We start from the raw sequence: 15531 nt of genomic DNA, 5'->3' as shown, positions 1-15531 counted from the left end.
ACCCAGGCACCCCTGAAACCCTATTTAAAGGTCGTTTTAATTTCTCTTAGAACAAAAGTTCAAATCCTAGCCAGGGAGCCTGAGGCCCTGCAGAAATGGACCCTGCCACCCTATCTCTCCAAGGCCATCTTGTCCCCCGTTCCCCACCAGCCTTGGCATCTGGGCTATTAAATAGCAAAGTAGGATGATATCGGCCAGGATTTACTGCACTCTTACAGGTCTAAGCTATTATACCTTCACTTTACAGGCAAAGAGAGAGAAGTGAAGTCATGTCCCAGAGCAGGAAAGGTGGGATTCAGCCCCCAGTGGCCTGAGTCACACTGCTAAAATGGCCCTCTCTAAAACTACTGGACCCAGGTGGGGCCTGGGGTATGCATTTCAAGTGGCCTCCCCAGGTGATTCTCATGCACTTCCGAGAGCCACCCAGGAGCCCAGCACTGTGTCTGACTTGCGAAACATCCGGGGATTGAATGAGTCAATGGCAGGTGGGACACGATACGCTTGTTGACCTGGGTGACCGGACCAGACCAGGAAGGGTGGGTTTGGGCTCCAAGGGATGCGGTCCCTCTTACCTGGTTGGCTGGACCCCAACGAGCATCAGGACCTTGAGGGCGATTCTCCGGTGCAGGTTCCACTCCTCAATGGCGCTGGCCATGATCAGACCGCTGAGGAAGAGGAAGTTGGTGTCCAGGAAGTACTGGGGGCAGACCTTGTTGGAGGGCAGGATGCCCAAGAAGGGGAAGAGGATGATGGGCAACAGGGCTGTCACCGAGAGGGGCAGGGCCTCCGTGCACCAGTACACCGCCATGAGCAGGATGACAAACAGGCAGCGGCCTTCCTGCAAGGGGGAGATGTGGTTCAGGAGGGGTCAGCGGAGCCCCAGGCGGCAGGGCGAGAAGACGTCCCGGGGCAGCGCCCATCAGAGCATGTTCCTCAGGGAGGCTGTGGAGAGCGTGAGTGCCCAGAGCTTTGGCCTTGAACAGATAACATCACCTGAGCCCCATTTTGCTCAAGTGTGCAAGGGGGAAGTGACATCTGTCCATTTTACAGGACTATTGAGGATTAAGCGAAACACTCCGTCGTTTTAGAAGTAGACGCCGAGATGAGCATGAAGACTGAACATCAGTTTAGTTGGTAGAGGATCCCAGAGAGTTCTGGAAAGGCAACAGGGAAGTGAAACAGAAGGAAGCCAGTACAGACAGTGTATTAATGAGAAGATTAACCCTGTGGGCAGTTGGGGCTCAGTCCTGATGGGGGACCCTGGGAGAGAGTGTAGCTCATGCTTCAGAGCTGTCCTCCTGGGAGGCAAGGAAGCTGGCTTTTCACCTGCCAACTCCTGGCCGTCACTGGTTGAAGGCTGCTCCTGGGAGCATTAACTCTCCAGCATTGGAGAGAGAGAACGCACTCGTGCAGAGCATCTCAGGTTCAGTAAGAGGGTACGGGCACGTGCAGACTGGTGAGTGCCGGGGAGATGTGGAGAGTGCAGCAGTGGCCGCTGGCACATCCATTACATGACACTTAGGACAATGACCAACACATAACACACACTCTGCAAACGGTAATAAGAATAAGCGACATTTATTGGGCTGTTAAGTACCAGGAACTGTTTAATCCTCACAAAATCCCAGAGGAGTAAGCATCCCCATTTTATGGGTCAGGAAGCAGAGATGCAAGGAGGTCACGAGCAAAGCGATGATTGTGCAGAACAAGGCAGTTGGCCTCCAGAGTCATCGCTCTTTTTTTTTTTTTTTTTTTAATTTTCTTTTAACGTTTACTCATTTTTGAGAGACAGAGAGACACGGAACATGAGCGGGGAAGGGGCAGAGAGAGAGGGAGACACAGAATCCGAAGCAGGCTCCAGGCTCCGAGCTGTCAGCACAGAGCCCGACGCGGGGCTCGAACTCACGGACTGCGAGATCATGACCTGAGCCAAAGGTGGACGCTCAACCGACTGAGCCACCCAGGTGCCCCCAGAGTCATCGCTCTTAACCAAGTACCCCCAACTGTTACCAGCTGAATATTAGAACCTATGACAAGTTGACAATGTAATATTAAAGACCCGGAACAAAATAGATCAGCAGTTGTCAGGGCTCAGGCAGGAGGTGTTGTGGGGGGGCGGGGGGGGGGGAAGGAGAGCTGCAAAGGAGTACAAGGGCACCTTCTGGGGTGATGGAAATGTTCTAGAAACAAGAGTGCAGTAATGACAATGCCTTCACTTCTGATGCATCAGTATCCCATAAGATCCATCATAAAGAGTGTCTTATTATTCACATGGTCACTGTTGAATAAAACGACTTACTGTCCTGACCTTGCTTTCTTATGTTCTCTCAAGGCAATGACCTTGCATGTTCCGGTAAACACAGACTATTTCTTGAATTTGGTGCTGTCTGGTGCCATTTTATGCTCCTTATTTCTCACTCCCAGTGGGTTTGGTTGACTTCATTCAGAGTCCACAGGACATTGACCTGTATTCCATCTCAACAGGCACCAGCTGAACAGAACATACCCTCGGCCACACAGGCCAGGCATCAGCTACGTGCAGACACTAGGATGAGTTAATCCATCTAACAGAGAGGCAAGGGCAGGATCAGAGGGACTGATGTCTTTGGCAATCGTCCAAGCAAAAATTACCAGTGACTAGGGTCTCGCTGCGCCCCCCCCCCCCCCCCCCCAGTGGAGGTTGTGAGAAGTGGTCAAATTCTGGGTCTGTTTCCAAGGAAGAGCCTGACAGCTGTGTGGACAATCTGTTAGGAGGTGTAAGGCAAAGAGAGGAACCAGGAGCCATTCCAATTGTTGATCTCAGCAGCTGTCATTTACTGAGCCGGGGAAGACTTGTGAGATATACCCACAATCCACTTCCGTACCTCAAAGACGCATCCTGTTTTCTCAACGACCGGACCGGGAGTTGAGGCCAGGCAAATGAGTGAGGCATAGTCACTGCCCTTTAACCAGCAAATGTGACCCCGCCAATCATGGAACGGTCCCCTATGGCTGGTTCTTCTCAAACTCAAATGACCCTCACAGACTCTGCTCACCAAGTCTCTCGGGAGCAGAGGTATGATGGTAAATGTTGAACAATGGGCGCTCTGCAAAGCTCTTTCTGTGTGTCTGTGTGTGTGCGCGCGCGTGTGTGTAAAAGTGCTTGGTTACTATTCAATTCAGCTAAGAAGTCACTCATTCACTGACCGATGAATTTGGTTCTACTATGAACGTCAGCTTACGTTTTTATTTACATTAATAATTAAGACAAGAGGGGAACAATGAAGTATGTCAGGAATTCACTCATTCACCAATGACGCGAGTCACTTCTTTACTGAATCAAGTGAGAGTTTTCAAATACTGGAAGAATATTCCCTCATCTTGCCGGGGCGGGGGTGGGCTATTCACCATGTAACCGCTGTGACCGCAACACATTGTTAAGTTTGACAAAGTGCACTTTGACCACTTTCCATCACTCTCTTAAATCCAGACAAGCCACAAAACAAAAAGCTAAGCCCTGATTTGGGGTGTTTGTCAACTTCTACGGTGTAAATACCCCCGCGTGGTTGATTTCAAGCTATCAAGAGACATCACTGAACACAGCGTTGGAATGAGCCCGGCGATATCGCATCGCTACGCAGCATTTCCTCCACACATACCAATGTAAATAAAGCAGATATAGGTAACCCTAAGACCACAGGTGAGAGTAAAACAAGCAGGAAGTGGTGAGCTTTGCGTATCTATTACCTCTGTTGTAATATATTGAATCACGAGTTCGTATAATTCCATTTTAAACGATATCTATGTTTCACAACCGGCTGGCCAAATTCGTGACAATTTGGCAATCAGATATCGAGAGCTGGTGCCTATGCTCCAGGACGCTGCTGTGAGCTTCTAGGCAGAACATCCGTGCAAACCACCACGCCCTGCCCCCCGCCGCCACACCCCAGGAATCTGGATCACATTCCGCTGCGACTTGACGTTCTTCAACCCATGTTTGGTCCCATGTTCCATAATGCAACTGTTTTTTAAAGTATACAATTATTTTCTGTCAAATTTTGCTGCTGGCTCAGGAAGACAGGCCACGTCTATCTTGTTTTATGTACCATGGGGCTGAAATAACCAAATACCATGGACCGAGTGACTCAAACAACAGGCATTTCTTTCCCGCAAGACAGCTCTCCTCCCAGATGGGTGTCTTCTCATTGTGTCCTCACCTGGTCCATACTTGCTGTGTGCACGCAGAAAGCTCACTTTTTTTCCCAAAGGCTGTAACCCCATCACGGGGCCCCACGCTCATAAGCTGATCTAATCTCACAGTTTCCAAAGGATAATAAATGCATTGTATGAACAACTTTATATCAATAAATGTGATAACTTAGGAGAAACAGAAAAGCTCCTCGGAAAACACAACGTCTCCAACCATCAGAAAAAGAGAGAGAAAAGCTGAACGTTTCAGGATCTATTAAAGAAATGGAATCGATTATTAAAAACCTTCCTGCAAAAAAACGTCTAAGGCTTGCTGGCTTCAACGGTAATTCTCCCAAACTTTTAACAAGTAAGTAACACACATCTTACACAAGTGCTTCCAGAGAATAGAGAGAGAGAACACTTCCCAATTCATGGTGTGAGGCCAGGGTAACCTTGTTACTGGGTCATCCTGACAAGGGCACCAAAAGGAAAGAAAAGAGAACATCATAATGGTCCAGCATTGATGGGACACACAAAGTCGTCTGAAAAACCAGTTTCCTTTTCTAGCCTGCCTCGCGTCACTATGCAAAAGAATGACAGGAACAATGACAACCGAAACCACCAACAGCTTTGAGTGTTTATTAAGTTCCCGCACTTTCCATGTATGAACTCAGTCAATGAGAAATACTATTACTATCCCCCACTTTTGAGGGGAGGTTGGAAAAGGACATCGATTCGGCCGTGCACATAAAGCTGGGACCGAAGTCATTCAGTCTCAGGGTAATGTTGTCGCGCACAAACGAATTAGTCTAGACAGGAATTCTAATTTTAACCTCTTTTCTTTAAGCATTTAAGGGACTCCCAAGTAAAAGGAGCACTAGCATCGACCGAGGTGCTTACTGTTGCCCATGCGCTCTGCCGAGCAATTCACACACGTTAACTCCTTCCATCCCACCGTCACTGGGAGGCAGGCACTACGTTCTCCGCTCTACTGAGGGGACAACTGAGTCGGGTGCCTTGCCCAGGGTTGCTGAGGTAGAGACAGAACTCGAACCCAGGCGATCCGGCTCCAGAGCATGCGCCTCTGTGCCACTCCGCACGATCCACGGTTACCCCTGTTCCACTCCCGCATCCTTCGACTCTCTGGCATCCCTGGAGCCTCTCCCAGTCCTCGAGCCCACTGGCCTGGTCTCGCCATGTGTGGCCCGCCATTGCTTCTTGCCTCCGCCCCACTTCTCGTAAAGAGCACGCTGCTAATAACCACCCTGTCCCCTGCCAACGCCCCATCCCCAGAGCCTCACCCTTCCATTATGGCTTCTCTCCTCCAGAGCAGAAGCTAACTGGAGGCTACCGCACTCCCTCTTTGCATGATGGCAACACCAGCACCATATCAAGATTGATCATACCTTCACATACCGGGAACTTACTACGCGTTAGACCCCGTCCCAACTGCTATCTCAATTGACTTGCGCTTGTCAGAACGACCTTGTGAAGTCGGTCCCGTGATGATCTCCGTTTTACAGATAAGGAAACTGAGGCACAGAGTGATGAGAGTGACCACCAGGGCAGCCTGCTGGATAAGAACCAGGCGTGCTGGCTCCCGGGCCTCTGCTCAGCCTGAAGCTACTGCAGGAGGGGGAGGCGGGAGAAGCTAAGCAGGCTGTTCCCAAATGTCCAGTCAATGCCAGGACAGGTAACAATGAATCACTTTTTTTTTTTTTTTTTTTTTTTTTTTAGCATAAGCATCGCCCATGTCATATGTGGGGCACGCTTATACTAAAAATAATTATTCATTGTTTATCTGACATTTTGCAACTCTATTTCGTCTGGCAACCCTAGCTGGACCCATACTCCAAAGAGGCGAGAAGGGTAAAGGCCAAGTGTTTCTGGAGGACCGGAAGTGGGTCACGAGGAGAGAAGTTCACCAGAACTTAAGCCCTGCCTAGGAGGTCTGCTTTCAGGTGCTCTAGGGCCCCCCCAAAGAGCTCATATGCAGCAGACCCATGGAAACGCAAGCACTGGAGGGGAGCAGCCTATCAGAGAAAAGCATCTCCCCGAAGGGGAGTGTTCTGGCAGGTGCTGGGGGTGGGTACCCTCTTACCTCCACCCCCTGTGATGCCCACAAGAGAACGTGTCAGAGAATGTGCCAGGCCCTGGGCCCAGAAGGCACAGCCAGCTGGGCAGAGAAGCCCATCAGGCGCTGACCTACCTCTGCCTGCCCCCATGCCTTCTCTCACAGTGCCTGTCAGAAACCTAGCAACTCCAGAAAAAGGGAGAGGACCAACCCTAAAGGAGAGCCCTCTTACCGGGCTCCAGGCCTCTGGAGCTCCCAGGTGGGGGGCTGGAAAAGGCTTCACTTCCGACCAAGCTCATTGTTTCAATCGTCACCTGGAACAGCCCGTTCTGATCTCGGAATTGAGACCGTGCTTGTGTATTAAAGTAACCGGAGGACTTTAGTTACTTCTCAACAGTGATGGGAGAAGTCACGAGGTGTGCAGGAGTTTATATCCCAGTGACCACAGAAGAGCATCCCCTGCTGAATACATTTTAGAGCAACAGCAGGAGAGAAAAACAAAACAAAACAAAACACGGCTTTTCAAAAATCAGCTTTATGAGCTATAACTTGCATACCATCAAATGCATCCATTGGTTTGTTTTTTTTTTTTAAGTTTTTTAGTTTATTTTCTGAGAGAGAAAGAAAGAGCAAGCAGGGAGGGGCAGAGAGAGAGGGAGAGAGAGAGAGAATCCCAAGCAGGCACCACACTGTCCACGCAGAGCCCAAGGAGGGGCTCGAACTCACCAACGGTGAGATCATGACACGAGCCAAAATCAAGAGTCGAACGCTCGACCGGCTGAGCCACCCAGGCGCCCCAAATGCATCCGCTGTTAAGTGTACAATGTGCGGTTTAACAGATGTACTCACCCGTATCACATCCCCTTCGAGATACAGAACGCTTCCATCACCCCCAGAAGGTTCCCTCTTGCCCCCTTCAGGTCAATCCTTACGCCCCTTCCCAAAACGCTGCTGTGATTTCCCCTGCTATAGATGGGTTTTGCGTGCTCTTGGGACTTAAACGGAATCAGAAGGATGAGCTTGTATGCTTTTTGCTCCATACAATGCCCATGAGGCTCCTCTACGTGGCTCTGTATGTCAGCTGTCTATTCTTTGTTACTGCTGAGTAGTATTCCATCCTGTGCACACACCACCCTCTATCTGTACGTCTTCCTGCCGCCGGACATTTGCATTGTTTCCAGATTGGGGCAACTACGAGTAAAGCTTCTGTGAACATTCAAATACATCTGCTTCGGGGGTGCCATCTTATAGGTCCTTTGGTGAAGTGTACAATTACCGCGTATTATATAGTGGGGGGGGGGGCGGTTTCTGGTAAATTCTGGCTGTAAGGGTTGCCTTTCAAAGGCTCTGAGTCCCAGGCCTGCATTCTCCCTCTCCCTCTCCTCCCCTCCCCTGTTCTCCCTCTGTTTCTTTCGCTCTCCTCCCTCTACTCGCTCCCTCTTTCTCTCCCCCCCCCCAACCCCGGGTGCTCTCGCCAAGATGTCAACAATAGTCCTTGGCGGAGGAACGCTCCAGATACAGCACAGGTCAGCTGGGGAGGTGACCCGAGGCAAATGGTGGGAATTGGGAAGTTGATCCTTGGCCGGCATGGGGCTTTGCCAGTAAGTGGGTCAAGAGCGTGTTTCATTACCTTGCTGGTTAGTTAGGGATTGGAGCAGGGCCAAGGTGACCCCAAATTGCTTGCCTGCCCCAGCTCAGCTTCCTGTGGGCAACTGGATTCACAATCGCCAGCTGGATGCCAGACATCTGGCGGGGAATTAATAAGTACTACTGGCCCTCACCCCCCATCCCTGCCAGGCCTTGAGGACGGAACCGACTTCCAGAGAGCAAAAATCGCACAGGAGGCGTGCAGGCAAGGCCTGGAGAGGGGGGGTGCCTACGCACACACTAAGTGGTGGGCTCTCAGAGACCAAGCAGGCCGAGCCAGTTCCTGCCTCCAGGTCTTTGCACCCGCTGCCCCCTCTGCTGGGTCTCCTCAACCCTGATCACGGGTGCAGCTGGCTCCTGCTTGTTATTTGGCCCTCCTCTCAAAGGTCACCTCCTCCGGGAGTCCCACTCTGACCAGGCTATCGATTATGGTCTGATTTCCATGTTGTCTGGCCTTGCTCTCATCAAGTGCTTCACAATTAACTCGAGTATTTCTCGTTTGCTGGCTTCCTGTTCTCTCTTCCCCCAACCAGACCCTAAGCTCCAAACAAACAGGTCTCTTGTCTTTATCTGTTCACGTCTATCTCCAGGGCCTCAATGGATATCTGTTCAATGAATGAAGAAACGATCCAAGTCAGGGATCCAAACTCAAGGGCGGGCGACAAGTGAGTGAGTGGAGTGGGCTGGTGTGAGAAACATCACATCATTTCCTCAAGTCTGACAGTGCTGTGGGTACAGAAAACCATCCCTTTGGAAGGGGAGTGGAAAAGCCCAAGCTTGGTGACAAATGAGAGCTGGCGCTGGGCTTCAGCGTCTCGAGGGCAGCAGGGAGGAGTTGGGGACGGCGACACACGGGAAGTACAGGCCTGTCCAAGAACACCGACTGCTGCCCGGTTCATGAGAACATGAGCCCCACGATGCCAGATCTCCTGCTTTTTCAAAAGAAGCTTGAAACTGTGCTTTTATGTGGAAGCTCAGAGTTTTAAAAGATTTACTTAGTAAGAGCAAAGTGTAGGCAAACAAAAACAAAAACAAAAACAAAAAGCCCACATCGGCAAACAGTAGCAAGCCCATGGTTACGGTTTATGATCTCTAGTTTAAATGGTTTTCATTGGTGTAAAATCCCAGAAAAGGGCTTACACGGACCCAAATCCGAATCTAATGTCAAGTTGTTTACAGAGCACTAGGGATCCTAGGATGCTATATTTAAAATCTCCACTCCCTTTTAAAATTCCTATTTTACAGCTATAGAAACGGAGGTCTGGTGAGGAACAGTGATCTCTTGAGGACCAGGCAGAATTCAAAAGCAGATCTCACCACACCCGGGCCTGGTTGCCATTTAAACAGTGGACCAGGGAGGGGTGCCTGGGTGGCTCAGTCGGTTAAGCGTCCGACTTCAGCTCAGGTCATGATCTCGCACTCCGTGAGTTCGAGCCCCACGTCAGGCTCTGTGCCGACAGCTCAGAGCCTGGAACCTGCTTCGGATTCTGTGTCTCCCTCTCTCTGCCCCTCTCCTGTTCGTGCTTTGTCTCGCTCTCAAAAAATAAGATTAAATAAATAATGGACCAGGGAGTAGGGTCCGGGTGGATCCATGATTTTACTCCAGCCCACAGCACATCTGTCCCACCTCTGCGTCTGGGTCCTCTTTTCCATGAACTCAGACCAGCCACTTGGCTGCACGGACGCTCCTCCTGCTGGTCTGCAAATGGAGACTTCCCTTGATCCCTCAAGGGCAGATTCGGGTCGAAGCACAGAGTCACGTGATCCCAAGGCCTCTTTCCTTTGAAATTTAACTTCTGGCTGGGGCAGGTGTCTGGTCCTGCACAGACTCCCTTTCTGGGTCATCTCTGAGTCAGCAACTGGCCTCCTCGCCACTTTGTTCAGGACAGGTCGGTCATCTTGCTGAGGTGGCCCACGGTCGAGGGAGTCATGGCCTCAGGTGAAATATCTCTCAGCTGCCTGGCCCGTCCCCTCCGCCATTAGAAGCTGGTGCAACTCAGCGGAAGCCTCCAGGGGTGGGGATGCCCTTGAAGGAGGCCGCGGCCCAATAAGACAGGTGCGAGAAGCTCTGGCTGGTCCCGGTTATCACGGTTGACTCACGGGCCAGGCTTTGGACGAACCTGATGTGGATGGGGTTGGGGGACACTGAACGGAAAGTGGCCAGCCGTTTTCTTAGAAGGGAAAAGAATGCCAACGAGATCTCCAGGGCCGGGCTGGCCAAATACAGAGCTTCAGGCCACACGCTGCTCTGCAAGTTTGAATTCGTTGAAAAGGAAGGAAATTTAGAATTCCAGTGTCTCAGTCACGTGAGCCACGTTTCAGGGGCTCAGCTCACTACTTGAGACTAGGGTCTACCATTCCGGATGGAACAGCTAGAAATGCCCATCATCACTGAAAGTTGTGTTGGATGGAGCTGCTCATGGGCTCGAGGGCCAGGAAGCCCGGGTGTGGTGGTTCCACTACGGAGCTCTGAAGGCAAGCCACTGACCGCTCTGAGCCCAAATTCCTGCACCTGCTGACTGACGATAATAATAATGACCCGGGGATGTTACATCAGAGAGGATCCCATCAGAAAAGATGTGTGCAAAGGCATCTGGAATATGCAACCGTCGGGCAGGCTGTTTTACGAGTGAGATTATGAATGAATACATGTCTATTTCTTCATTATTCTCCCTACTTTCCAAATTTCAACTACACATATGGTTTGTCTTTTTTTTTTTTTTTTTTTTTTTAAGTTTATTGAGCTTTGAGAGAGAGGGACAGAGTGCGAGCAGGGGAGGGGCAGAGGGAGAGGGAGACACAGAATCCAAAGCAGGCTCCAGCCTCTGAGCTGTCCACGCAGAGCCCGATGCGGGGTTCGAACCCACAGACCTCCAGATCATGACCTGAGCCAACGTCAGACTCTTACCGGCTGAGCTACCCAAGCGACCCTGGTTTTTTCTTAAAGAAGACAATCTCTGAATACACACAAGGACTAGATCTGTAACACACTGGGGGTGTGCTCCTTTCTCTGAAGATTACTAGACATTTCATTGTTCTAGTGCAGAAATTTGAGGCCAGCCTGATTTCTTCCTCCTTATAGCTCACCAGAATTTTTTGCCTGGATAGCCAGAAGATTTTTTTGTTTAACCCCCTAGTCCCTGACTGTTACCATGACATACACATCTCAGTGTTGATGAGTCTCTATACGTTATTTTTTTCCGGGAGACAGAAAATCTGCATATGTTTTCCTTTAGTTTCGGAGCACTTTTCTGCTATTAGAGATTCTAATACTGACGGTCCCCAACGTACGATGGCTTCACTTAATGACTTTTCGAGGTTAGGAGGGTGCAAAAACAACACACGTTCGGTAGAAAGCGTACTTTGAGTTCTTAAGTTTGATCTTTTCCCGCCAGCACGGGCCATATATGTCACCCGGCTCTCTCGTGACGCTGCACAGCGGCCGTGACCCCAACTCCCGGTCGGCCACCGCGATCCCGAGGGTCAACAACCCACACGCTCGCGACCACCGCGCGTCCCTACGACTGTTCTGCCCTCCATGTTCACTCAAGTATTCAATAAATCCCCTGAGATATTCAACACTTGATCATCAAGTGGGCTTCGTGTCCAATGACTTCGCCCAAGTGGAGGCTGATGGAAGTGTTCCGAGCGCAGCCGGGCTAAGCAGTGCCGTTCCGTAGGTTAAGTGCAGGAAATGCATTTTCGACTCGCGGTATGTTCAACTTACAAGGGGCTCATCGGGATGTAAGTGGAGGGAGTTGTGCTGTTTTCTGCTTCCTTTGTCTGTTTCCTTATTTCGCCTTGAGCCACACCAGTTAGGCGGAAGTCAGATTTCCTCTGGATTCCATACGGATCATTTTTCCTCTCATCCTTTCTTTCTTTTCTGCCTCATTTTGTTCAGTCTTCCACCTGGACATCACGTCCCCGGTTATATTTTGAATCTTTTTCCACCTTTCGGTTTCTAGTATGGCTTTTAGAATAGAACGGCTTGATTTTGTTCTCTCCCACCCACTTCCGGAACAGGGCTTTTTTTTTTTTTTTTCCCCCACGCCCTTCTCCTTTTCACGGTCTCCTCTTTGACCCTTTGATTTCCTGATCTTGAGATTTATTTTAGGAAGGCCATCATTTCTTTATGTTTCACATTTCACAGAGAAACGTCTGTTCAGTAGTTTCTCCTACTTGGTACCACAGCCGCTTCAGCATTTATTGTTTCCTTTTTTACTGGATGTCCTCTGTCTTTTTATTTTTCATGCTGGTTCCTCCACATCAACACAGAATGAGGGGCATTCTTTTCAGACGAGTTCTTTGTGAAAGGCAGGCGTGGGGAGAGGGGATGGTCGGGGGGGGGGGGCCGCGGCCCGGGAGCCGAGGCAGCAGGTGTCTAGGCATTTTTCTGCGAATTTTCTCGGAACCCTGTCTCACCAGCACTGCCCTGGAGTGGGTCTCTCTCTACTCTAGGCGGTGAGCTCACTGTGGGGACTAAGTGTGAAGTCCCAAGAATGTCCCAGTTCTTTGGGGTCTCCTTGGGCCTTATGCCTCTTTGATGGAGAAAACGAGACCCATTACAACCATACAGCTGGTCGTCATCCATCCGTTGTCTTCTTCCCCCTTAAAGCATCCTACTTCCTGCCGAGGGTCTTCGAGCCTCCTCATCCAGTTCATCTGTGTTGTCACATGTGTCTCGGGGACTCAGCCTTCCCTGCTGCGCATGCCCCAGGCTTCGCCAGCGTCCAGAAGGGCTCAGGGAGTCGAAAACTGCTTGGGGAGAGTCTGCCCTCTGCCCAGGAACCGCGAAGGCTCGCCTCGCTCTTGGTCTCCCGCAGTGTGGTCCAAACCCCACTGCCATCATCAGCCCTTCTTTGCACCCGGGGCAGCGTTGGGGACTGCCGTCTTTCCTCGCGACAGCATGTTCTGTTTGCTGCTCTTTGTTGCTGCGTGCAGACCGCTTCAGAAAGGTGAATGGAATAGAAAAGGCTGGATCCCACCAACTTAAACCAGAAGTGCCTCCCACCTAGCAATCTTGTTACCAGAAACTACGGTCTTGCCTTTTGTTTACCTGTATTTTCTAATCCTTTTACATAACAGAAGTATAGCACGGGCGTTGGGATTGGGCAAGCCTGCATTAGAAATGCAATCCGTCCACACCCTGGCTGTGTGATCTGGTTATTTAACTGGCCTCTGCCTCAGTTGCCTTATCTGCTGTAAGCACATAATAATAGTACCCACCTCAGAGAGTGATTTATTTTATGTAATAGAAGAAGCAGTTACCCAGCGATAGTCATGTGAGAATATTCAATAAATATGAGCTGTTATGTTTTATTTATTAGTAGTAATCAGAGAGTAATGGTACTATAGTCTTAATAATACAGGTTTAATTTCTTGAAGCTAGGCTTCAAAAATGCTGTTTGTCATTCTTAAAATAAATCTTAAAATATGAGAGCCAGCATGAACCTGAGATCATTGCATAAAATGTTTTTTAATGTTTATTTTTGAGAGAGAGAGGGAGACACAGAGCACGAGTTGGGGAGGGGCAGAGGGAGAGGGAGACACAGAATCCGGAGCAGGCTCCAAGCTCCAGGCTCCGAGCTGTCGGCACAGAGCCCGAGGCAGGGCTTGAACTCATGAACCGCGACATCATGACCTGAGCCGAGGTTGGACGCCTAACCGACTGAGCCACCCAGGCGCGCCCTGAGATCATTTAATTCGATGGTTCTCAACAGGGGGGGATTTTGTCCCCCGGGGGGCACTTATCTGGGGACACTTTGGGCTGCCATGATGGAAAGGGTGTTACTGGTACCTGGTGGGTAGAGGCCAGGGATGCTGCTAAACACCTTACGATGCACAGGACGGCCCCACAAGGAAGAATTATTTGTCCCCGGTGCTGTCACCGTCACTAGTGTGAAACCGTGGTCTACCCTAAGCCCTGGTACGATGGCTGCCCAGAGAAGGAAAGTGGCTTGCCTGAGGTCACACAGCAAGTGAGAGGTGAGGAATTTGTACCTTGTTTCATTGAAAGACTGTTGTGCCTTGAGCTTTGCCAGGCAGAGGAGTCGGGAGCAGGGCTGGATGAGGGAGAGCCCAGCTTAAACTTTGCTCTGTGGGTGCCTCATCTGGCTTACGCCCCTCCTGGCCCCGGGTGGGAGCCACGAATGGTGGGGTTGGTCACCAGAGTCCCTGACCCTGACCTAGTCATGCCAATCCAACCCAGCCATTTCTTACAGGAAGCCTTATAATCCCCCCCCCCACACACACACCCCACCAAAGAAATCCCAGCCTCTCGGATTTAGCCAGCCCGTTACTACAGGGATTAAAGTCTGCGGACAAAATAGGCAGAGAAAGAAGAAAATGCCGTGTCAGGTGGTTAATTTTTGAGCTGGGGAATGATTTCCAGGCAGACACGAGGCCACTTTTGCCCCGGCGCCCCCAGGCTTGCCCCTTCTCACTCAGCAAACGGTCTGTTCGCTGAGGGCAGGGTCAGGCGCTGGCCAGAAACCGTGTCTGTGGCCATCATTCCTCCTGCGCCCCATCTCCCTGCTGGGTCGCTGCAGGAGTTTTTGTCAGGGCGCTGAGCCACGGCCAGGCTCTCAGCGGGCACTGGCTGGAGGCTCCATGCCAGGCAGAGAGCTGGTCGGCCAGCCCTTCAGGGCGCAGGACTGGGGCCAGCTGCCCACGGTGGTGCCCTCCCACTGCCCAGAAAATGCCCCTTCCCCGGGAGTGCGCAGGGCCGACTGTGGGAAGCCTCGAACTCTAGCAAGGCAGAAACCATGCCTTAAGCCTCCCAGCATATCCTCTCGTGACCCCAGCTCAGGGCCCGTGCCGTGACCGGAACCTCTGGAGCCATCGCTGCTGGTGTGAGGGACCTCGAGCAGGCCGCCTCCCCATCGGAGCCTCGGTTTGCTCACAGCTGACATAGGAGCGATGGCGTCCCCATCGCCAGGACGGTCCAGCACGCGGAGGAAGGCCAGCCCCCGAGAAGCAGGAGCTGATGAGATCAGTAGAACAAGACCTGGACGGGGAGCTAGGACCCGGGGGCTGAAATCTGGGCCTGATCCCCCCAAAAGCAGAGGGCCCTATGAGTCACGCCGTTGGCATCCCGAGCCGGGGTGCCTGGGTTCAAATCCTGCCTCTATGCTTCCTGGAGTACGTGACTTGACTCTATGCCTCCGTCTCCTCATCCGCAACACAGGGATGATGGTGACGATAAGGATTTCGACTCATAGTTCTTGTCTCAAGGGTAAACTAAGTTAACGTCGGTGAGGGCCTGGGAGCGATGGATGGCAGAGTTAGCACCTCACAAAATGTCCCCCGTTACTGACGAGCTCTGTGTCTTGCCCCCTGAAATGCGCGATTTCACCCCAATGATCTCTAAGGATAAAGGTGGTGATTCTAAGTGGGACACAGATACGGACCCCGAAGGGAAGGGAGTTTGGAGCAGACACACGACAGGCCCAGGGAAAAGGCCCAGCCTGGCAAGACGAGAGAGAGAGCCTGAGAGAGGCCAAGAGGCATCTAGGCATGAGGCCGCCATTTGAAAAGAGGGGTGGGGAGCGAAGCCAGCTGCGGCTCAGGGGCACAGGCCACCGGGAGCCACGTGGTCCTGGGAGTAAACCCTCGCCCAGCACTCAGCACGCTGCAAGCCT

At 51.3% G+C, this 15531-nt stretch overlaps 1 protein-coding gene across 2 annotated transcripts in view; it reads right to left on the bottom strand.

Moving 5' to 3' along the window:
* The window catches only part of SLC13A3 (solute carrier family 13 member 3), a 73113-nt gene that overhangs the window by 44166 nt on the left and 13416 nt on the right, over positions 1–15531 (bottom strand). For both annotated transcript variants that reach the window (XM_040446865.1, XM_040446866.1), the window contains exon 2: positions 573–838. In XM_040446865.1, the coding sequence (XP_040302799.1) occupies positions 573–838 (266 nt within the window). The remainder of the gene's footprint in view (positions 1–572; positions 839–15531) is intronic.

The sequence above is a fragment of the Herpailurus yagouaroundi genome, unplaced genomic scaffold (assembly GCF_014898765.1).
Source record: "Herpailurus yagouaroundi ecotype Mexico unplaced genomic scaffold, PumYag 196, whole genome shotgun sequence".
In the NCBI taxonomy this organism is placed as follows: Eukaryota; Metazoa; Chordata; class Mammalia; order Carnivora; family Felidae; genus Herpailurus; species Herpailurus yagouaroundi.
Note: the sequence above shows the minus strand (reverse complement) of the source record. Positions and strands in the feature narration are given on the sequence as shown.